Genomic DNA, 25,509 nt, shown 5'->3' on the forward strand with positions numbered 1-25,509 from the left:
ATACCAGTGTCTTCCTTCTATTAGTTATCTCCAATTTATCCTGTCTACATCTTCTTTGTACCTAGCTGTTTTCATGCTACCTCCTCCATTAAACTCTCTCTGAGAACGAGTTTTGTTTTGTTTTTTCCTTTCTCTGTATCCCTGCTACTTAGCACAATGCCTGATATACAGGAAATATTTGATAAATGCTTGTTGATGGATTAAAAAATAAGGAGACTGGAGAAATAGAAAGAGGGCATGGTTTGCTAATACTTATAGACAATTCAGGATAAGAAGGGCCACTCTTATTTTCCCTGAGAAAGGAAAAAAATAATATAGTAGTGATTGGCTACCCGGCTCTGATTCCAGCCTAGCCTATAAAAAATATTAGGATGTTTGGGCTCAGAAATCTGTGATTCTGAACTCACAATTACCCTTAAGCTCTACCTCCAGAAGTCATGCAATGACTTGACTTGACAATTAAGCTATGTTTCAAGGTACAGGCTGTCTGATCTTTGGCTTCCATATGGGACACTTTCATTTTTATTTTTTAATCTCTATGTCTGGTATACCTAGATATATCACTAATACTGAGAATACAAATACATACAAGTAAATACAAGTTTCCTTCAAGTCAGTTAAACTACTGCCTTCTGCACAAAACTTTTCTTCCTGCCTCCAGATGCTAGTGAACTCCTTCCCAGAAATTCATTCTATTTTATAAACATATTTTGTATAGAGATAGGTACTGCCTTTGTAATTTAATTGGTCAAGGAATACTCAGGTAAGAATAAACCCTCTACTAATTCAGTCTGATACCTTCTCTGTAATGTATAGTCTAGAGCAATGAGAGATTACATGATTAAGAGATTATTCTTAGGTCATACAGTCAATACGTCAAAGGTATAACTTGAACTCAGGTCTTCTTGCCTTGGAGACCGACTCTCTCTTCATTATGCCAGACTGTCATATATTCTGTATATCATTACTAATGAACAATTTACTCCTGCTAAATATAAGTTCCTTGAAAGCAAGAACTGCTATTTTTGTTTATTCATCTACAATATCTAATATTGTACCTGGTATGCAGTAGGAGCTTAACATATTATTTTTAATAGATTGATCTACCTTTCCCTAAAACCTAAGTAGCAGAACAGAAATGCTAAATTCCATACTTTTCAAGAATAGCTCATTTTGAAAACGCCCTTTCATCCATCTTTGATCCTTAGAACACAGGTAAGTCTGGCAGACCTACAACAATCACCCCTACAGCAAGTTAGTGATGGAGCCAGGACAAGAGCCCTTGTTTCCAATGCTCTTCCTTCCAGCTGCCTCCCTTTGCACCATTGCTAAGGGGGATGGGTGATCTACAACCTGTGACCTGCTGGAAACCTGGCACAAGTTAACCAGAAGTAGTCAAATGCTAGTAGATCTGTGAAAAAACACCACAGGGCAGGGAAAGCTTCTTCTATGGGAAATCCTTCTATATTATGTTCACTTTCTACCAGTCAGGACTCTGAAGTCCTAACTTCGGTGGGACTATTAAGCTCTGCTCATTATGACTCATTTTTATTACATGGCCTCATTATGTGACGAAGCCTGTGCACAGAGAGGCCAGAGTGCTGTAGTCTGTACCATCATTACTGTAGCAGAAATATTGCCTTTCAATCAGGGATATTGCTCCATGGATATTAATTTCCTTGCCCAGGGAATGATGACCCAGTAAATATCCTTGGAACTTTCTCAGTTTCCAGTGTGTAGCTGAACTTTCTATGAATACAGCCCCTTAGAGTCAGGAATTACAGGCTCCAGTTATTTGTGCATTCCATCTCTAACACAAACACCACTTCCCTCCCATCAAATTATTATGTAGACAGTTGGGTTTACTCATCTGTGCATATGCTGTTTCCTCTTACTAGATTATAATTTCCTTGAGGTCAAGGAATGCTTTGGTTTTTTCTTCATATAGCTAATATCTGTTATAGGTAGCTTATGGAAAGATTTGTTGACTTTAATTATCCTATCAAAAGTATACTCTCTATGTTGTGCTCAGATACACAGCAATGGTTATCAAAATCCAATAAGTGAAATGGATTCTGAAAAGATGGTAGAGTAGATCAGAAGTTTCCAGGCTCTCCAGATTTCCTCCTTACCATGAAATGAATGTAGAGCAGCAAAAAAAAATAAAGGGATAAAGCAGTTGTCCTCCTAAGATAACTTAAGAGGGCCTCAGAAAAAAATAGTGGTCTGCAACAATAGCTAACATTTATTAAGAACCTGGTATGTTCAAAGAATTGTCTTTCACGTAGCATAAGGTCCAGATTAGGCTGACATCAACACAAACAACCATAATACATGATAATACAAGATAAATGGATGAGAGAGTTATAAAAAATCCCAAATCATGTCAGAGTGGGAAGGTTATTACCAAGGTCATTGCCAAAGGTAGAAATTAAGGATCAGAGAAGGATGTTCAAAAAAAAAGTGACATGAGGGTTGGGTTTTAAAGGCAGGGTAGAAATTCAACAGGTGAAGGGAAGGAAGAAAAGATCTACTAAGTAGAGGAAACAGCCTGAGGAAGAATATGATTGAGTCTGATAAAGCTCTCATGGATATAAGGAATATAGAGACCAGAAGAGATGGGAATCGAATGACTGTCTCTTGAACCAATGAATGATGGTATGAATGATACTATGACCTTGGGAGTCAGGCCTCCCCATGGCCATCATGCTTCATCTAGCACCTAGACCCAGGTTGTAGAGAAAGCACTAGACTGAAATCAGGAATCTTGGGTGATAGTCCCAGTATGCCGCTAACTAGTTTTGTCTTCGAGAAAAGCAACTTCAGGTCTCAATTTCTGTGTCTACATAAATTGCTTTGGACATTTTCAACAGTCTTTCGCAGATTCTATGAATAAAATTCTTGCACGATAACCTAGAGACTTCAGCTTTTGGGGCAATGATGATACTTACTGACTATATAATTACATCCAATAGAATGTTCGTTCTTTGAAGGCAATGGGCTGCCTTTGCCTTTCTTTGTAGCCTCAGTGCTTGGCCTAGTACATGAAACCTACTAAGGACTTAATAAATGCTTGCTAGTTGATGGATAATATTTCTCCCAGTTGTTCATGATGGATTGGACAGAGATCATACGATTGTTGGTGTTAATCTTCATGATCTTGGGAAGGTCTAAAAAAAAAATTCTGTCTCTCTTTATATCCCTTGGTGTTCTCTGTCTTTTCACCTCTAACAATCAATCAACAAACATTAGATAAGTAATATAGATTTTATTATTCCCATTTCAGAGATGAGGAAACAGACTCAGAGAGGTTAGGTGATCTTCCCATGGCCACAGTGCTTACAAGTGTTAGAAGTGGAAGCCACAACCAGACCTTTCTGACTGCAAACCTGTTTTAGTCCAATGTGCCGCCTCTGGCTACAGTTATCTCAGCACTCTTCTAATGAGGTGATAGCGGTTGGGGATGTTAGCAGTCCATAGATCAGTAGCCATGAAGATGAGGGTTGGTGGGGGTTGGGAGATGGAGTGTCTTTAATTCTGGAGCTGACCCCATCTCTCTCCTTCCTAGATTACTGAATTCATTGGCTCCTGCACTTGGCTTCCCACTGGTGATTTAACCTGAAGAAATAGGCCCAGAGGCCTAGTGATAGGAACATCTTTTTCTATGAATTGAAAAATAAAGTGACAGTAAGCAGCCGGCAGATCCCAGTTCACAATGAAGTGAATATCAATGTGGGTGGACGTATTGACCTTGAAGTTTTAAAAGGCAGAACAAGAATTCTCGGGGCACATTATTACATATATTCTGAATGTCTTCACTGTATAAAGCAGAAAATCAATCCATTATGGACATGAGCATCTCTAGTGTATAGAGTTTTCTTTAAAACAAACATTCTAAAATGCAGGTGAAACATTGCGCTGGAAGAAAATCTATGGCTGTTCTCAGCTGTGTGAAGGAACATGACATTCTCCATGGCTCATCATGAACCACTGGATTGAATGGCTAGTTTCTATGTTGAGTTAGAGGAAAGAATGGAAAGTTACATAACCTAAAGAATGCCTCTCAATTTTAAATTTCTTTCTTAATTTTAAGGAAGGCAATGACTTGAGTCATAGGGTCTCCAAAGTCACCATTTGGGAGCTTCTCCTCAATATGGTCCAGTGGACAAAGCACTGACTCTCAAATCAGATCTAGGTTCAAATCCTGCTTCTGATGTGTGACCTTGAACAAGTTATTGAACTTTCCTGGGTCTCAATTTCTTCACTTGTTAACTGAAAGGTCTGGACTAAAGGGTAGATTGAAAGCTCTCTTTGATCCAGGTCTCTCTGAGATCATCCAGAAAGATTCATTCCTTGTATATCTTTGGTTTAATAAATAAATCTTGTTCTTCATGTTTATAATGTCTGCAGAATACTCCATGGGGGAAAGAAATATATTAACCACTAGAGGCAGCTTATATGGGTCAGGTAGATATCCAAAGAGCAAAATTAAATTCTTCTAGGCAACTCAATGTAGTCTTACCATGGAGATTGAGATGAAGTAAACAGGTTATGGAAATCACAGAACATTAAAATTGGACAGAACCTTGGAGGGCATTGAGTCTGGCCCCCACCTTTTATAGATGAGGAAAATGCAGGTGAGAAGGAAGGTGAATACAAGGTCACATCAAGGGAGAGAGAAAGAAAGATGTGTATATATGAAACCATAGATCACATCAAGTTGTAGGGGGCCTCAGAGGCTGTCTAGTTGATAGGATCAAAGATACAGGGCATAAAGAGACATCAAATGGCATCCAGTCAAGTCCCCTCATTTAACAGATAAGGAAATTGAGACTCCGGAAGGGAAGAAGATAACCTAAGGTCACACTCCAGGAAAAGAAAAAGTAAGAATAATGTCTATAAGGATCATAGATCTGGACTTGGAATTAACTATAGGGATCACTTATTTGAATGTCATCATTTTATCAGATGAAATAAATGAAGTCTAAAATGATGCAAAAACTCAGAGTAAATAAAATAAGCCAGTATTCAAACTCTGGTCCTTTGACTTCATTCCATAATTCTTTCTGTTATATCGTATGGCTGCATACTTATTCCAAAACAACCTGGGAAAAATACACATGGAGGATATCACAACATTCTCCAGGTATACAAAGCAATTATCTTTCTGGAACACTGAAGAACAGCCATGAAAGGAGACCATTATTAGATAACTTCTAATATTCCTTTGTTTTTAAAGTTCTTCCTGAAAAAGAGTTCCCACTGCTAGGTATATACTGCCAAGGAGGTCAATGACAGAAAGGTCCCATATACACCAAAATATTTCTAGCAGTACTTTTTGTAGTAGCAAAGAACTGAAAACAAAGTGGATGCCTATTGATTGAGCAAATGATCAACCAAATAAATAATGGTGAATGAATGAAATGGAATATTGCATTCTTTAATGACACATATAACTATGCTATATATAAAATGAATACCAAGAAGCATGAAAAGGCTTATATGAATTGATACAAAATAAGGAATATAGAACTAGGAAAACAATATACATAAAAACTTTGACAATGTAAGTAGAACAAGAACAAAACAATCAAAGATAAAAGCTGTAGTATTATAATGACCAAATTTAGTCCCAAAGAAAAAAGAAATAATAAGAAGACCCTTCCATCTGCTTCTGCTTCATTATAGAGGTTGGGGACTGTGCATGTGGATCATTACATATTTGGTACTATGTATGTATATATATTGGTACTATGGATGTATATATACATATATGCACACATATAAAGTTTGCTAAATTGTTTTTTCCTCTCTTAATTCTTTATTATAAGGGAGTTTTCTCTTAGAGAGGAGGTGGTAAAGATCTTGGAAAATATAGGAGATGGGAAATGGAAATATAGTAATAAAAAAAAAAAGAAAATGTATAAAAAAATGGGTGCCATGGGTAGGACAACCTTTGGACCAAAAATCTGAAATCAGATTTGGAAGATGAGTCTGCCGGACTCCAGGCCCTGCACCATCTGTTATTGTTTTCTTGCGTTCAAATCTGGCCTCAGATACTTACTAGCTGGATGACTCTGAGCAAGTCACTTAACCTCATTTGTAAAATAAGCAGGAGAAAGAAATGGCAAACCACTCCAGGAATTTTGCCAAGAAAATTCCAAATAAGGTCATGAAGAGTCAGACACAATTGAAAAATGACTGAATGGTCCACTTTTATCATTAATTTCAGTTATGGCCTAAAACCTACCAATAAAAAGTGGCAAACTAAGTGTTATGGGACATCTGAGGGGGTAAAAGGTCATTATTACCCAAGGGGTAATGAAAACACTTAAAGAAGAATGTGACATTGGGGTTTGGACTAAAAGTATATATACAAATGCATAATTGGATTTAGAGAGAGTTGCTGCAAGACATAGAAGGAATAAAAAAACCTCCTTTGCTGGATCTTCATCCTAAACATGGGTGTTCAGATTTGGACATGACTAAAAAACAACTAAACCACAACATACGTGTAAGAGTGGTCTGAAACCACCCAAACTCTGATACCTTAAGTAGGTGAAAACACATTTCAACCAATCGAAAGACTTTAGACTAAGCATGAAATGCCTTTGAAAGTCATACAAGAGTCTTCCTACCACCAGACCCAACACTCGATCCACTGTGCCACTTAGCTGCCCCAAAGTGGGCTAAGTTGATTCAGTTTTAAAATGTAATAGTACTTGTCTATGAATTCAATTTTCTTTATCACACACATTGATAATGATAACCAAAGATCAATCAGAATACTATGCAGAATGATAATAGTAGTTAGCAGGGATGATAATTTGTATACTTTGAGGCTCATAATAGCTTTATGAGGTAGAGGGCAAGTGTCATTATATCCAATTTATAGATGAAAAAACATGAGTCCCAGAATGGTGAAGTACATGGATCATTCAAACAGTTCTTTTGACTTCAAATCCAGGGTTTTTTGCATGATATCACAATCTGTTCAGTCATTTTCAGTCAGGTCTGACTCTTCATGTCTCCATTTGGGGTTTTCTTGGCAGAGATACTGGAGTGGTTTGCTATTTCCCTTTTCAGTCCATTTTATAGAAGAGGAAACTGAAGCAAATAAGGTTAAATGACTTAACCAGGGTCACGCAGCTTGTAAATGCCTCAGGCTGAATTTGAACCCAGGTCTTCCTGACTCCAGGCCCAGAACTCTACACTATGCAACCTAGCTGCCTTGATATCACAGCTACTCATTTAATTTACCTCTTCTAGATGACATCTTGAGATCCCTTTTATCAATAGGTTCAAGTTTTATTTTTTAAGACATTCATTCTATGAACTCCTCTGCATTTTATTTGACACTTAGGGAAATCTGACACAGAGTGCAAAGGTGAAACAGATTTGATGTCTAACTAGCACATAGGGGCCAGCATGCTGGTGATATAATCAAGGTCTTCTAGTGGGAACATGAATTTAAAAGGAGAGAATTTGATGTCTTCAACATGGAAATCTCTCTGCCCTTCACTTTTCCTCCTTAGCCATCTAAAGAAGCTTGGGAGACTTCAAAGAACTTTCATGTTTGTGCATTTATCGTGGGTGTATATCTTAAACTAATATTATGATTTAAAGTATGACCAAGGTAGCTGCTAAAATCTTCTAAAATGATTTCTGGCACAAGGCAAGATATACCTGGTGGAGTCAGAGCCTGGGAAAACAGAGAACTGAGCAGTGTTCAGGCTTATATACATTCCAAGAATCTTTTCTTGTTCTTTCCCCTTCATTCCTAACAACTCTTATTAATCATTTCAGAAATGTGTAGTCTCCTGACATTTTTACTATTATAGACTTGACGAAAAGGAGGTTTTTGATGTCCTGGAATGCCTTTTTATGTAGAGTGGCGCCTTTCTTACTGCATATTGCTAACACTGGGGGTAACCTCTCCATAAGCAGAACACAGTTTAATTTTTTAAATTTTTTGAAAAATCTACTGAAGAGAGAACTGGTGATGAATTCTTGATGAGAAATTGGGGCTCGGTATCCAAAATGCTAGGCTAAAATGAAGCTAGGCTATGCATAGTCATCTAAAAGAACCTTCTAAAAGATCATTTAGCTTTTTATATTAGTAGAGTCAAGCATTGCCATTTTTATTAGCTCCTCCTCCCAACAACCTGAGTGTGAATGAAGGAGTGAGGAAAGTGGAGATGAAACTTTAGGTGACATCCTTTGGACTTCACAATCAAAACAAAGTGATAAGAAATTATATGGTGACTTTGGACAGGGTAGATCACAAAAGCTTAGCAATGGATGGGATCATAGAGTTATCTCTTCTAAATGCTTCCTTTGACTGATAAGGTAACTATGGCCCAAAAAGGAGAAATGACCTGTTCAATGTCACACAACTAATAAGTAATTAGACCATGATTCCAAACTTAGCACAATTTTTATGATGTCAGGTGGCTGGCCAACTCAGTCCAGTCACTTAGGCTATATAGATGAGTATAGCAGAGAAGGCCGAGTTCTCTATATTTAGCTCCCTCCCCCCAATCTATAACCCAATCTCATTGGTGACCCTTCTCTAGCTCTGAACCCAGGGTGTCTAAACTCATCTCTCCTGCAGTTTTTTTAAGAGAGAAAAGCTGGGCTGCTTCCATTCCTGAGGTAAAAGGGGAATTTAGTTTAATCTCAGAAGTTCTCTGTGTCCTCCCTTCTACCCTGGGCGAGGTAGGAATCTGTGCTTGGTCACTATCCATGAGGATCAGCATCTTTCCTGGAAAGGGACGCTTTCAAAGAAAAAGCCACAGACAATGGCAATCTTTATTTTTCCCCCTAGTCTAAAGGTGAATGCAGGTTAGCACCTCAACACTCAGTCTGGGACTTGGGGGAACAAGAAGCTGGAATAATGAAGACTAATTTTAGTGCCCGTTTGTTTTGCTTTTTCAGCATGTGAGGGAACAGCAGCAGGGATATTGGCTGCCAGATTATTAAAGGGGTAGACACCTGGAAAAAGGATAGTGAGTCCTAGTACAAGAGTCAGCTCACTAGGGAGGGAAGGAAACCTTGCAGCCCACCTCCTCTGTGCCCTCTTCTGACCCCACTCTGGGCACTAGCATATCCATCAATGGGAACCTGGGGAAACATAAGTGCCTAAAAAGACTGTCACAGCCAGGAAACGGGATAGACAAGCTGTCTGTCTCAACTTTCTCAAGCCTCTTTGTCCTCTATCATTTTACCCACCCACAGCCCTGTCTCCAGGCGATCCCTTTAATACTCTGCCTTTGAGTTCCATCAAATGATCTTGACTCTCTAGGGCAGGAGTTCCTAACCTAGGGACCCCTTGGAGGTCTGTAGATAGATTTTAGGAGATCCATGTGTTTTCCCCCCCAATTATTTTGATAACAGTATTTCAATAGAATTGGTTTTCTTAGTAATGTCATATATTTTACACATTTAAAAAACTGTTATGGGAATGAGTCCATAGGCTTCACCAAAACGCAAAAGAGGTAAAGGATGTAAAAGGGGCAAAGAACTCCTGATATAGCTGATTACCGCTTAGCTGGAGCGAATAATATCAATGATTTCCTTGCCCTCTTTGAAAACATCTTCCTACCTCAGTAGGCACCCATGGGCTTTGCAAACAGCAGTTACTGCTCAGTGTTATGGGGCTTCCTGCCTACTCCACTGCCCACCCAGAGGAGGAAGGGAGCCAGCAGACATACACCATCCCCTAGGTTCCACGAGGCTGGGTGGCTCTAGCTTTTGGCTTCCCTTTCTCGCCCTTCCACTATCCTCCTTTGCAAGCGCTGCTGCTGCCACCATCAGGCCAACTTTTAAACTGAAGGCTTTGTCCAGTTTTAATAGTCCAAAATACTTAGCTTGCTTCCTGTGTGGCATGAATGACTAAACAGGCCCCCTCCCCTCCACCACACCTCACTTTGCATCCCTCTAGACTGGTGTTTCATCAGCTTAGACGCAGAGACCCCTTGCAAGGAGAGGTTTCGGAGCCTGCTCACTGATGAAGTGGAATTGACTGTGAAAGGGAAAGCCAGAGTCTGGAGCCATTAAGTGGGACTGGACAAATCCCTGGTCTTTGGAGACAGGGGTTAGAGGTAGAGTATGGGGAGAGTCAGCCTGTACAATCATAACTGACTTAGTGGCTATTTCTTTGTTTTGCCCTTGAGTTGTTATGGTATCCATGAAATAGGGTAGGGAAGGGTGATGGTTAGTTCCTTTGCAGCTGCATCCTGCTAGGTGCCTAGGGATGAGGTTTAGGGTTTTAGTTCTACAAGTCCCATGTAATAAGTCCACCTGGCTGGAATGTACTCTGAAACTGTCATAGCTCCCAGCATTGCCAAAGGTGACAGGTGGACTGTCACACAGTACCAGAGACAGTCACCAGTGACACACATGCAGATGACAGGTAGAGATGGAAATTGTAGTGTAGCAGAGAACAAAAGAGAGAAATAGGTTTTTGCTGAGATTGATGGGGGATGGTAGTGGTGGTACTGGGATCAGAAGGCCTAGAAGCCTTACTCTCAGCTGCATATCTCTACCCTCATGATTCCACTCAATACCTTGGACAACTGAAACTCTTCTATTTGCTTTCTTTAGTTCTTTGTGTAAAAAAAAGATGCTTTAGGATCACTCTCCTCTTCTTCCTTCCTTCCTTCCTTTTATTGGAAAAGGAAGTGTCCCATTCCTGTAGTCTAGCTGTCTGGACAGACAATATTGGCAAGCCCACAAGCCAATCTTTCCAGAGTGGCCAGAGCCCAAGCCTCCCTGTCCAATTATCCCCACTTTGCCAAAGATTGAGTTGGGTGATGGAGAGAATAAAAATTGGCTTAGAATCACAGAGCAAGACAGGAAGAGATCATAGATGAAATCACCGGAAAGAGAAGCCGACTTTTCTTCTCAGTGCCTTGAACACTGCTCCCTCAACCTTCAAGAGAATTGCCGAAAACCTTCTGTACCTGTGTACTCATCACACTAACTTCGTGTCACTGTTCTATAAAATCCTTGGATTTTATCTAGTCTTAAGGATGGATACTTCATTATCATCCCATCAAGCTTGTGCATGAGGCTATGGTAAACAAAGAATATCACAACTTCTGTAAGTCCCTAGGATTCCTGCCTTCTCTAACTCTTCTTTTAGGTACATAAAATCAAATGCAGACATGTTGATAGCAGCCTATGTGCACAGGACATTTAGATGGGAATAGGTACAGGGGTGGGGAACGTGAGGCCTTGAGGCCACATGTGGCCCACAAGGTCCTCAAGGGCAGCCCTTTGACTGAATCTAAACTTCACAGAATGAATCTCTTTAATAAAAGCATTTGTTCTGTAAAACTTGGACTTGGTCTCCAGGCCACATGTGATGTCCCAGAAAGCCACATGTGGATATGGTCTCGAGGCTGCAGGTTCCCCACCCCTGGAAAAGGACAACAATGAAAATGGATTCAGCCATAAACAGCTCTGGAAAATCTCATTACATCATTTTCTTTTAAAAGCAACAAGGACAATAACAAAATTCCACCAATCTAGCTTGCGCTGCCTGCAAGCACACAGAGAAAACAAGATGGTAACTGGAACCAATGCAGAAATTTAATTAAGATGATGCTCCACATAGTCACAAAGGGGTTACCTGATGCTGGAGACTTACCCAATCTCTCCAACAGCTTCTCAGCTGGTCATTGGGCCATATTATCTTCGATTCCAAACAGCCTGGATCATAGGGTTATTATCTTAGCTTCCTCTGGGACATAAATAGCAATGTGTAAAGGTCATTGAATCTCAATGACCCAACCTCTCCCTGTCATGCTCCCTAGTTTTTTTTTTTCTGTTGACTCCCTATTTTAGGCAGCTCTGTCTCTGACTACCTACCTCAAGTGGCACAAGAAATCTGCCAGCTGCTACTGCTCCCCATGTAACACGAAAATTTTTCCTGCCATCCCTGACTTCTGATCTTTATTCTCCCAAATATAAACCCTCCTTCTGCTCTCTCCATGGCCTCCCCACCATGGTTCAAGGATTCCCCTGATAAGAGATTATGTTCATAGACATATATGCTTTAAATATTCATTCAAGATTTTTCACACTCAATAAACAAATTGGGAATTCATTAGGTTATCTGCACAATGGGTCCTCTTCAAAGAGGTATAGAGAGATCTAGGCAGAGACAAGTCCTTCTCAGAGAAGTGATACCACAAGGAGAAGCAAGTAAGCATTAGAAATCGTGGAAATTATAATTGTCTGTGCTGCCGATCTACATATCCTTTATCATCACTGACCTGGAGCTTTAGAATGGAAAGTCTTAAACTTAAGTGAATATCTGTACTCACTGATATACCCTTGGTCAGTTTCTACCAACCAAATCTTTGCTCCACCACATGTCATACCACAGAGAAACGAGTATTATGACTTCCATGGCCAATAACAAACAGGGTCTCAGTTTCACCTGGAAGTCTCCATGTGAGAGAAGATCAATTCAGGTGATAGAAAAGCCCCACTGAACCTCTAAACAATTCAATACCAAAGGAACAAAAACCTTCCAAAGTAGCATCCTGAATTCAACAATGGACACAATTTCCTAAGAAATACTATAGAATTGATCAGAAGGAAATAAGATATATCTGCATTGCCACTGGAACAGTGGTCTTAACTTTTTACAGGTGGTGTAAATTGTGTTGTCTATGTAAGGAACCTGATAAATGCCCCCAGAAGGTGAAGTCCTTGAAATGATTCTCCTAGGACTATATTTCTTAGGCCATCCTCTTCTGACTGTTCCCCAAAAGGATTCTGGGTCTATCATTCATAACCTCAGTCCAGGTTACTGCAGAATAACTATATGGGAAGCAAAGAGAGAGCTCCATTGATGAGTAGTTCAGGTATTTCTATGTTACAAAGCATGCCCACTGATGGCTGACATTTCTTTAAACCTCAGTAGTTGTGGTGGCTGTGTACTTACTAAAACAGTGTATGCCTTGGAAAGACTTGTTCCCAACAACTTATGCTAAATTTTAGCTAGATATGAAGTAAACACTTCTCCAATATTGACATTTACTGACTTCTAGATGTATACAGCCAGAATACTCATGCCATGGTGAAAGGAATAAAAAATAAGAGGACAATAAATAAAACTCTGTATTCCTTGTATCTTCTTGTGAATTAGAAAGAGGGAGTTAAGAAAAGAAAGTATTTCTATATCAATGGGACTGCCTAGGAAAGGTCCCTGATCTTGTAACCAGTGCTTCGTTGGGCCACCCCAAGTACTGAGGCTGGGGCTATGCTATCTTTGGCTATAAGACACTTAAAGGAAGCAGGAAAAGGCATTTCTTGAGTGAAAGACACACAGTTATTCAAATCATACAGTAGAGGAGCAATAGTCCCACAGTGATATCTATTTCCATGCCCAGTGCCTAGCTCTCACCTGATAAATCCTGCTTTGCCATTTGGGTGGGGTTGAAGAGAATTATGCTATGATAAAAGCGCATGATGACCTCCCTCTTGTAAAGGATGTGCTTACAGGGGGCATTGAGATACATCCTGGTGTCCTCATGGACAACCCTGGGAATGTCAACTACTTTTCACTGAAGGTAAAGTGAATATATACGTCCAAGAAAGAGCGACAGGTATAGGATGACTCCATGAGCCCTACAGCTCATGTGCTGGTCCAAGACATTCTCTACGAAATGTTCCCATTAGAGTCAGGGGCCACCGTATTGATGAGAATTTGAATTAAGCTCCTGGGTTTCTCCAATGCTGTTATAAAGCCCCATGAACCCTGGGAAGCCTAGGATGCATGCCGCATGTCTTCGCTTTCTGGCTGACCTCAGGGTTACCGAAGCTGTTTCCGTCCTACCTCAACTTTCTGCATCTCCCTTTCTAGATGATCACGACTGATTATATGCTTACTAACAATTGGAAAACGACCCTCAACTCCATCTCTTGTCCTTTCTATCCCCATCTTATTCCCGCCCACTCCATCTATCAGTCTTGGGACAATTGCTTTTTTTCTGGTTCGTTTTTTCCAAAACAGTTTATCTTTTTATCTCGTTGGAAGAAAACTGTTCTATAAATCCAAAGCATCGTTATTATTGCTGTTATTATTTTGCTATTGAAATCCTCTGAATTATCTCAAGATTATTCATGTGCTTTTTTGGGTCTACAATACAATACTGCCTAAGTCACCCCTACCAGGCTGAACAAAAAAGAATAAATTGTATCTTCAGGCCTAATCTCCTGCTTCACCCTATCTCCTGCTGGCCCTCTCGCCCCCAGAACACAGGCACACACCATGCAGAACAGTTGTTTGGTACCATGCCTAGCTAGCTACAGCATATCAATGAGCGAGATCCTCCCTTTCTTGCCCCAGAGGGGGCTAGCTGGGCATCCTCCAAGCACATGTGGAGGAGTTAGTCCCATCCCACATCCCCCTCTCCCTCCAGGGACTCTTCTCTTTAGCCAGTACTAGGCTAAAGTAAGGGAGGGTGGGCAAGAATCTCTGCAGGCAACTGGCACTCCCTACCCACACACAGAGAGAAGGGAGCTGGCAAGGCTACTCTCCTACCCACCCCACCCAGACATACCTCCAGGTCCCCTTACCAGGCCCCCTTCCTTTGAAGTCCATGTGCCCTTGCCAACTACCCATGACCTTAAACTCCTTCTCTAAAGAAGATGACTCTCCCTTTCCTAGAAAAGCTTTCGTACTGCAGGGAAGAGCAAATTCATAATCGGGGATATAAATACAAGAAATTATACTTGTTTCATCTTTTCCAAAATGACATTTCAGAATAATAGCCAGTGTTTTCAAAGTTTTTGCCCCCTCCCAAATCCTTTCGCAAAAGCTCTCCCATCAAAGGCTCCACAGCTTACATCTTTCTTCATTTTTCTTGACGCCTCCAGCATTCACACTATTCCTTTGGAGGCACCCAAAAGAAGCTATGCAACCTAATTCCCCATACCCCTCATAGTTATAGGAGAACAGAATCTTAAAGTTAGAAGATAATAGAAAGAACATGAATATGAAACCAGAGGGATGTCAGTTCAACTCTCGGCTCTCTCACTAACTAGCTATATGACCTTGGGCAAGTCATTTCACTCCTCCGGACTTCAGATTCCCTATCTGTAAAAGGAGGTGCGGTTACACTAGATGGCCTTTAAGGTCCTTTTCACATCTAAGTCCTGTCATCCTCTCTAGCCCTCAATTCCCTAATCTGTAAAGTGAGGAAATGGAAGTAAAGTGACCTTGAAAATCCTTTCTTGTTCCAAATCTGTGATCCCATAATCTTATGATCAGAAATCATCTGGTTGAAGCCCATACCTGTAACTCCCCCTTTTTCTGGTTCTTGTCTGGCTGTGGCTCTCTCCACTTCTCTCTCCAGCTAGCCCTCCTACCTCAGACTTTCTTCCTCTCTCCCCTCCCTTCCCCTTGATTTTTCAGTCTTTACCATTTGAGGCCTTTTTCTTTATTCCCACTAAAGCTGACTCCACAGCTAAATCTCCACCTGAGACTATGACCACCTAACAACCTCTCTTAGAAATGACTGTATCTGCTAGGCCTGTAAGAGTAGCTAACACCTGAGATGTTCTTCAATTTCTTAGACTTTCTAAAATAAGTAGAGATGCTAAGTCAGAAAAGCCATTCAGATTACTCATCCAAATCAAGGACTACTAGTAGGTGAAGTACATATTTTTTTACTTTTCAAAGGTAAATATAATATAAGCTCAATAAGCCCAAACAAATATGATCCCAAAGGGAAAGAGCTTTGCAAAAATTGAATATATTTTCTGCTCTTCTGTTCAATTCAATAAACATTTTTTAAGCACCAACTGTTTACTAAGTACTGTGCTAGACCCTGGGGATACAACTAAGACAAAGAAAGATAGTTTCTGCCCTTAAGGAGCTTACAATGAGGGCGGGGAAGGAACTTGGAAAGGAGTGAGGCAGAAATTGCTACCGAGAATACTAGAACTCAAGTGATAGGGGTGGTATCAGAGGGTGGGAGAGAGAAGGTAAAGAAGAACCTTTCTCTAAGAGCTTCTTACGTAGATCATGCCAAGTTCTCAGCCCTGTAAGCAATACCACTTCCTAAGCAATCTCAGAACTTGAGTTATGATGGAAGGGAGGGAAGGTTCAGTTCTGCTGTAATATTTTCCCTCCCCCCCAGACTGTTCAGGAATGGGCATAGGGTGGTTAGGATGGGGCAATAAAGAGGTCCATGGAGGGGAGAGTTACAGAAGGAGTGAAATGATAAAGGGGGTAAACAACAAGTTCTAAGTTTAAGGATGACGAGAATCAATTCTTTTTTTTCACCCAGGGCAGAACATGCCTCTTCTCTGCAGGAAGCAAATTGTGCTGTGACATTATCGGGCTCTCTACAAAGCACCGTGGCCCTGACAGCTGAGGGAAGAGGCAGCCCCAGCAAGAAAGAAAGCCACAAACACAGACACACATTGGCAGCTCTCCATATCCTTGTTGGGAGCTAGTCCCAGGGCTGTTGGCAGCAACCAAAAGGGAAGGAATGCCATTTATTCTTTCTACCATTACCTTAAGAAAAATAAATAAACCATGGATCCCAAGCTACCTTAAAACTTTCAGGGCATGTTGCCACTGTAGATCATTGCCTTTAATTATGTTTTAATTTTTTTATCTGTAAAGGGTTATAGGAGAAGTGGCTAGACAACAGACAATCTAAGAGTGGAGGTGTGATTGAAACTTGTCTTTGAAGAGCCAATCTGTTAACAATGCTACCTGAGAAACTTTAGAAAGCTGTTTGAGAGAATTGTGTGGCAGCCTTGTTTCACCACATGAAGACCCGGAATGAAATCATAGAGCAGGAAATGGAAAGGCTTTGTGCCCTCAGGACTCTGTGGTCACACACAGGTGTCCAACGTGAGCTGCTGCAAGGTGGCACACAGATTTGTCTACCTGCCTACCAGTCACAGCCTGGGGAAAGAGTCCTACAAATAAGCATTTGGGGGATGTTGTACCCACCATTCCTCAACCTCAGAGCACTTCTCTGGAATGATATATCAGAAAGATGCCAAAGAAAGAGGGGGCCCTAGTTTTTGAGTGAATGATAGAGTATGGGAAGGAAAACCCCTGTTCATTGTCCCATGGAAGCTGTTTGAAGCCAAATAGACTAATCATCCAGAACCCTTTTGGAATCTGGGGATAACTACCCCATAAAAGGAAGCTATGTGTAATGATGCTATGGAGTTATGGAACACAGAATATGAAATGAAAAAAAAAGATAAAATCCAGTGGTGTTTAGAGGGGTGCAGGGTAGAAGTTGTGAGATTCATATTACCAAAAGAGTATACATGGTACAAAAAATATCTATATATCAAGACAGATAGATGTCCCTTTAAATACTCAGTAAGGAAATACATAAGATATCATCAACAAACTCCTTATTTCAGTACATGGATGCCATGTGTCCCAAGAGGCTTCTGAGATAACCAATTGGAGCACTAGCTTGAAGTAGCTGCCTCATTATAATTCTAGCTCTTAAGGCTACAATGCTCAGTTAAGAGGGTGAACCGAAGGAACTCTGATTGCCTGGCTCTTCTCTTGTCTGGTAGCCTTAATGCAGCACTTGGTTCTAGGTTCTCTTGGCTAAGGACATGCTGGGCAAGGGGTGCTGGGGAGGGGGGCAGCCTTCACAAAGCCCATAGCACTCAGAAATAAACAAGGAGCTATGAATTATATAATGCCATGATTCCTTCCTGCTGCACTCACGACTGAGGAGGGATGAAACAGCAGCTGAGTGCATTTAACCTTCTGAGGTAAACATTTTAAAGATCCATAGGAGGCTGGAGGAGCTCCGTGTCAAAGAAATGAATAAGCCAAGTAGCAGTCACACACTCTCTAGTGATTCTCGGAGGTGAGCAGGCAGGAAGGCACAGTCTTCAGAGCCGGCTCCTCATGCCACTGGGGAGCCTAAATTCAAACTCCTAAAGACAGAAGACTAATCGGAAAGAAGCATTCGCCCCACATAAATAAGTGGAAGAGAGTACTGGCTTGCTCTCAAAGCTCTTGCTAGGCAACTTTCAGAGTAAACCAGTAAAGGGGCCAGATTGTGTATATGTATATATACCCACAGTTACACCCTCACTCACTCACTCATTCACTCAAGAAAGAAAGTCTTCTAAAATGGTAATATCACTGAAGCTGCCTCAGTGTCATTGTTCAGAGATAGTTCTTACTCATTCAGCCTGAAAACTCCAGGCAAGACAATTTATCTTCCTGTTGCTGTACCAGCCTTTGTGATGAGTAGAGGACCATTCGAATATGCGTGTGTATACACACATACACTGTATAGGCACACAGCTAGATGCACACACACACACACACACACAAGGCATGCCTTATTAGAACTTATTAGATATAAGTGGAGTGTGAGCTAAGACACAGATAACAGGAAATATCTCACTGACTATGAATAATAACCGAAAGGGAACAGGAGGTAAGCTTGGTTTTGCTTACATATAGTTTTTCCTTGCCAGGGGAAGGAGAGGAGGCATGCTGTTATGCTTGCAGAGACGAAGTCATGCATGGAAGGGCTCTGCTTTCTCAAAAACTTTTACCCTTCATTTAATCAACAGATGGAGTGGCCCTGTTGTATATTTTCCCCGAACGTGAGTCCTGTCCCTCCAAGATCCGAGCTGGCACAGGCGCTGGCCTTGCGGTGCCACAGATGGCTCTGACGGTTTTTGCATTCCAAGGCTCTTGGAAAGGACCGCTTGATCTACTCCCTTCAAACACGATTCTACAGGTGACTTCTGATGCCCCCTGAGAAGGTAGCTACCGCAGATGCCTCTTGCCAAGCTCGGAGCCTCTCATTCCTGTCAGCCCCGCAGCCCCCCAAAGTTCTCTCCAGACGCTCGGCGCGAGCTTCCCAGATCCCGCTAGCCTGGGCAGCAGAGAGAGAATGCTCGCTCCAGGGGGTTCGATTGCATTTTAGACAGGAAAAACCTGGCCCTCGGGCTCAGAGCCCAGCACCACCCTGGAAACACCATTAAATCCAGGGCAAACTCTTTTTATACAAATCTTTTTGGTAACCACTGCAAATGACTCCACCGCACGCTGGCTCGTGCAGAAATCGCAGCGCCTTCCGGCTCCTCTACAACCACCCCGCGCGCTCTGCCTCACACACACTCTGCCCAACCGGCTCCAGGGGCAGCGGAAATATCAATCCTCACAAAACCCCTGCGATCCTAGGGGCGAGACATGAAAAGAAGTTCAGAGGAGCAACGTACGTATACAGAGGTCCATGAACATCACGGACCTAAAGAACTAATGCTTCTGTTTGCATGGGAGAGGGGTGGATTTTTGTGGGGTTTGGTCATTTCTTTCTTTAAAGAGAGAAGAACGCCCCCCTTCCCCCTCTCCCTCCTTCTCTCTCCCTCACTTTCAAAGGGGAAGAAACAGTAGCATGTTGTTGCATTTTAAAGGGAAAAGAAGCAATGCCCTGTTTGAATCTCTGCCTGCCTGGCAGTGAGCGGCGCATCCATCAGTTTGAGTGGCCAATGCCTGCCCACATCCCAGCCCACTGCCTCAGTGACAACCCCGCCGCCGACTTTCTTTGCAACTCAAGTAATGTATCTGTCCTACCTTGGCTGAAAAGGAAGAAGCAGACGAAGAGGAGATCAAGCTGGAAAGGTTTCATTCCTTAGAGCGAACCGAGATGAAAGCAGGAGGAGGAACTTAGGTTTGCAGTTAGTTTCTTTTCTTCACGGGCTTTCTAGCCTCCTCGGGCTCTGCTGTGTGTCCTCTCCCGAGCTCCGAGATCATCTGTCCCCCGTCCGTTTGGCCGTCTGTCTCTGTATTCTTGCAGCCAGCTGAAGTCGAGTCGCCTTTTTCAGCCGCCTCTGGAAACCTGGATCCTCAGTAACGTACACACTCCTTGCAGATCCATTCTCAGCCTCTCAGCATCCCAGTCATACAGCTTCCTCCAGCAGGGCTCCTCCCACAGCAGAGAGTGAGGGAGAGAGAGGGTGTGAGTGACTGAGTGACAGCAGCTCCTTTCACTGAGGCTGGAGGGGTAGGAGAAGGAGGTGGGAGAGAAACAGGTCATAATTAAAGAGGAAATACTGGTTTGGTTTGGAGGGGGAAGGGGCTAAACATCGTGAGGGTGAGGGATACAATGCTTTCTTTTCTTTCCTTCTTTTTACCCCCAAGGAGGGAAAGATTTGGCTTTTGCTCTAGCAATGGGCACAAAAAACAATCTCCGGCTGAGAATGTACCTCTGACTTTCTGTAAATACAACATAATTTTGCTTAATAGAAATGAAGTGGATGATGGCTATGTACAAATATGCATTTTCTGCCTCTGCAAGGAAGAGGGAAAGCAGAGGAGTAGTGTGGAATTGGGGCACTGTGTGTTTACTGAAGGCAAAGAGAGAAAGTATACAGAGGAGTGTGTGTGTGGGGTGGTGGTGGTGGTGGTGGTGGTGGTGGGGCTGCATGTTTAGCTAGGACTTTGAAAATATGTGCATCATTAGAATCAGAGTGGTATAAGAGCTAAGTATTCAAGACTCCCCTTTCCTGGGAAGAATCATAGGATCACAGATTTAGGGCTGGAAAGGGCATCAGAGGTCATCTACAGAAACTCCCTCAATTTTACAGATGAGGAAACTGAGACCCTGAGCAATGAAGTGATTTGCCAAGGTCACATTGCTCATGACAGGCAGAGTAAGGATTTGAAACCAGATCCTCCAGTTCCAAAATCCCAGCACACTTGCCAACTGTACCACCTTGCCTTTGTAGAGCAGAAAAGGGTTGTATAAGCAAGATGTTGGGACTTTATTTGGTTTTTAGCTACAAAAGAAAATGCAAGAGAGGGAAAGGACAAACATCCAGATTTGTTTCTTCACCTCATTCTCTCCCCCCACCTCACACCCCACGTTTTTTTATTTATGCATTTCTAGCAAGGGCCTGGGGGGGAGCAGCCTGTTTTTTGATTTGGAGTTTCAGAAAGAGAGCTGGGTTCCATCACTCCTTTAGAGCTTAGTCGTTGCAAAGGTGTTTTGAATTCCTGGAGCCAAGGGTAGATCAAGGTCATAGCAAAGTTCTACTCTTGTAAGAGCCCTTTGACCTTTTGTCATTTGCCAAATATCTTCCTCTTCCTCTGTAGTACCAGATTAGGAAAATTTCTAGGTCTAGTTGGTTCAGAAACATTTGTGAGTGTTTTTCTTGTTTGGCGCATCATCCCAGGTGAGGTTTGGGCGTTTAAAAAGAAATAGAATGTACAGTCATACTTTTAAGGCACTTATCTTTAGTAGGCTGGCAAAATTACATACAATGAAGTAATTCTTAAGAATCTCAGTTGCAAAGCAACATATGCTGAAAAGTACGGTAGAACTGAAGAGTTCTATGGGGACCAGGGGAGCAATGTGTCTTGATTTGTTCCATCCCATTCCAAATTCGGACCAGTAATCTCATCAGATCCTGGTGCCTGGGTAGGACTTTTAAGTCTTTCCTAAATAGTCCTACATTAGCATTACAGTCTCAATACCAGGGTTATTCAAAGGTTGCATAAGCAGTATAAACTGAAGGTACAAACCCTGTTGCTGGAAACTCTTGAGGCAGGGCCACAGGGCAGATTCCAAATTTCCTGAGCCCAGGTAGGATAACTCTTAGACAACCAGCTACAGTTCATCAAAGTTTAACAAATTAGTATGACCGTGTGCCAGGGTCAATTCTTCTTTTCTCTACCTAATGGTTTGTTTGCTTAATTTAATTCCGAAGAGGGTGTTAACAAGTCAAAGGGAGAGTTAAAACAAACCTTAGCTTTGGGAACAAGAGTAAACACCAAGCAAAGGAGAAGTGTGAGGTTGTGCTCTGAAGCTAGGTCAAAAGTGTCTTCCAACACTTAAATAAACTGCAAGAAGGAAACCAACAATACAACCTTGAGGTACTGATTTGATGAGGTGGATAAATATTAGCCAAATGATGGGCATTAGCTGGACACTTTATAATTTAATTTAGGAGATAATACATGCCAGAGATGGCTCTCATGAATAAATACAAAATATCAACATATGTAAATTAATATACCAAGGCCATGGGTACATATATAGGTACGAAATGTACATGTGTGTATTTACACACATATAATAGTATTCGTCTATATCTACCCACATTTTCTCATTTGACCCTCATGATGATCCTAGTCACAAAGATCATCATCATCACCACCACCACCACCATCACCCCCTCATTTTATAGAGGAAATTGAAGCTCTGAGAGCTTTCTCACAGGTTTTCAACTATTGTGTTAAAGCCTAACCTTGAACCCATGTCTTCTGGCTTCAAATACAGTCATCTGTCTTGTTCACTGACTTTCCAGCTTCCTGTGGCAAGAGCTGTCAATCCAGCCCATATTATAGAGGATGGGAGGACTGGGCTCTGGCTCTAATTTCAAGAAAGAGGGGGACCTAACACCTAAGCCCTGGACAATTAGTTTTTAATCTCATTATGTTGGAATTGCACCCTAAAGAAGCAGCGGACACAACGGAGAAAGAACTGAACTTGAACTTGGAGTTGAGTTTGAAACACTACTTTGTCACTTAGAAACACCTGTGTGACCTTGAGCACCTACCTCTCTGTGCCTCAGTTTCCTCACCTGCAAAGTATAGGGGTTAGACTAGCTAACTTCTAAAGTATTTTATAAGTGCACACCTATGGCCACAAAAGACATTACATTTGATTCATGATTTATCATTTACAGATTTTATTTATAATTTTTTCATCTCTTACAGAAATTCCTCATTGGCATAGGGCCCAGAATTGCTATGGAGGGAGAAAGACGGGGAGGGGGATATGGGGGAGGAAAGACTCCTCGTGAGCGACACTCAAGGAGAGGAGATATAGCACGGATAATAAAAAATTACAAATAGCAATCCACAGAGACTCACTCACTGTCTGCTGCACTCGCCCATGGGTTTCTCTCCCAGGCCCCTGGGGGTGGGGGTGGGGGTGGGGGTGGGGGTGGGAAGCTAGAAAGGGGGAAGAGAGTCGACCTACTGCACTCTCCTTCCTTGGCTTCCGGATGGGCTCGGATGTACCCCCGCCAGGTCCATTCCTCCCCCCCACCCCCCCGCACCCCCCAGTCTCCTCTCAGCCATCGATGCCTCCGGACTCCGGCAGAAACCCAATAAACCGAGTGTTAAGTGATAAGCTGCCTGTCTCTAAAAGGGCCAGGAGGCATTTCAACCCTGAGTGCCGGAAAAACCGCTGCAATTCTCGACAGACAGCACCTGGGAAAGAAGGAGAGAGTGGTACCTGAACGACTAGGAGGCAGAGCGGCTCCGGCGCCAGCCTGGACAGCGGCCGCGCCAACCCCGGGCCCTAGGCAGGCGGGGTGCTCATTGGACTCACCTTCGGGGTGCTCCGGCTGAAACCTCTTTGGCGCGTCCAGGTGGTCTGCGCCCCTCTCCCTCCTTTGGACTGAATGGGAGAAGGAAGGAGAGGAGAGCGGAGCAGCGAAGTAGAGTGTAGAGCTGCTCCACCTGATGGAGGAGTGAGCGGGGACAGGCTCCAGCCGAGAGATAACTGATCCCAGCCCCTGGGCAAAGGACCAGCGCCGGTGTGAAACCACGAGTCTTGGCATAAGCACCCCTGAGGGAGGGCTCCTCAGAGGCCACTGGGCTGGCGATTCATGCAGAGGGTCATTAATATGGAGCTGGAAGGGACCGTAGAGAGCATTTAGCCCAAACCCCTCATGGAAGGCGTGGGCGTTAGAGGAGTAAACTGAAAAGAAAATAGAGGCGAAAAGAGGTACAAAAGCTTTGCCCACTGGCAGAGAAAGAATTCTACCCCAGGTCCACTGACTTCAAAATTAGTGCTCTTTCCACTGCACAGCACCTCCTACTTTATTCCGTGATTCAACATACATTTCTTTATTACCCTGCGGTTGGTAATAGCAAGAAAACATTAGTTGGAGTCCAGAGAGATGGATTGAGGGGAAGGGAAGTTGGGGTTGAGCGGGCTGTATGACCACTGGGAAATCACTTAATGTCTCTGAGCCTGATTTCTTATTGGCACAATGATGACAATAATTCATGTATTAGGATCATAAATATAGACCTGGAAAGGATCTCAGAGATCATCGAACCCCTTCATTATACAGATAAGGAAACTGAGGCCTAGGTAAATGAAATGACTTTCCAAAAGCTAAAGGTTTAGTTTTCTTTATATTGCTAGCACATAAGTAGCTAAAACAGAAAATCCTTGTTGACTTGACAAAGGTAGTAAATAATAATCCACAGATTTTTGAAATAAGCTCCTCGGAAACATTAGTGGTATATATGTGAATGCCCGTTATTGAATGTCAGCTATGTATGCTAGCATATAGTATGATTGCTTTTGAGAGAGGTGTGAGGATAAATAAGATAAAGGCCCTGTCTTCAAAATGTTTACAGTCTGGTAAGATAGTGATTCTTTCTTCCTCTCAGCCTTCTATTGGAAATATCCTCTGAGTCAAGTTAGTCAAGTTAGTCAAGAAGACTTACTAAGAAGTCACTATGTGCCGGGTCTCAGACATTTATTAGCTGTGTGACCCTGGGCAGGTCATGTAACCTTGTTTGCCTCAGTTTCCTCATCTGAAAAATGTGCTGAAGAAGGAAATGGCAAAGTACTCCGTATTTTTGCCAAGAAAACCCCAAATGGGGTCATGAAGAGTCAGACATGATTGAAATGATTAACAACAACATGTGCCAGGCACTATGCTAAGTTTTGGGAAAGCAAATATAAGCAGAAAGAAAGATAGTTCTGCCTCCGAAGGAGCTCACACTCTCATAGGAGAAGACAATACAATGAAGGAAACTGAGAGGTGTGGTGAAGGAGCATGATGGGAAAAGTCTGGAGAGTCAGGGAAAGTGTGGCAGCCCTTGTGCTCACTGCAAATTTTCTTCTGAGAGTGAGACTCACTCCAGCCATATCCTGCTTGCTGACTGGGAGTCAAGTTTTGATGGACACTTCCTATCCTGGCCCCTCCTTCTACCTTCCCCTTATCCCCCTGGCAGGATTGACTAGGGGTTTGTAGAGGGACCACAAAGAAGAGAGAGATGGAACTAGATGGATTTCTGGACTGGAGTTCAGACTGCTGCTGTCATACCTGTGAGTCCCCAAACCCTTCCTCACTCATTAAAATGCTTCAGTGATCTTTCCCATTGAAAGGAATCTTAAAGGTCATCTTGTCTACTCCCTACATTTTACAGATGAGGAAAGTGAAGCCTAGAGAAGTGAAAAGAATTAGCCAAGGTCTCATAGCTTGTTAGGAATTGAACTCAGGTTAAGAACCAGGCCTTCTGACTTCTCCGTCCAAGTCTCTTCTCAATGTTCTGCATTACCTCCCCCCACCTTTCTTCAGAACACCCATGCTCACAGCTTGGGGCATGAATCATCATGAGTCACGGAAGGAGAGGCAGATGGACTATCTTGGAGAAGAACAGATTTGTTGTATGAAATGGGAGGAGCTACTAAAAGCACAGAATTAACTGTGTCTTTAAAC

General features: G+C 42.3%; 1 protein-coding gene across 2 annotated transcripts in view; it reads right to left on the reverse strand.

Moving 5' to 3' along the window:
• KIRREL3 (kirre like nephrin family adhesion molecule 3) overlaps window positions 1–19,967 on the reverse strand; it is a 757,177-nt gene extending 737,210 nt beyond the window's left edge. For both annotated transcript variants that reach the window (XM_072611537.1, XM_072611536.1), the window contains exon 1: window positions 19,610–19,967. In XM_072611537.1, coding sequence (XP_072467638.1) covers window positions 19,610–19,664 — 55 coding nt within the window. In that variant the 5' untranslated portion in view covers window positions 19,665–19,967. The remainder of the gene's footprint in view (window positions 1–19,609) is intronic.
• Between the last annotated feature and the right edge of the window lie 5,542 nt (window positions 19,968–25,509).

The sequence above is a fragment of the Notamacropus eugenii genome, chromosome 5, assembly GCF_028372415.1.
Source record: "Notamacropus eugenii isolate mMacEug1 chromosome 5, mMacEug1.pri_v2, whole genome shotgun sequence".
Taxonomy (NCBI): domain Eukaryota; kingdom Metazoa; phylum Chordata; class Mammalia; order Diprotodontia; family Macropodidae; genus Notamacropus; species Notamacropus eugenii.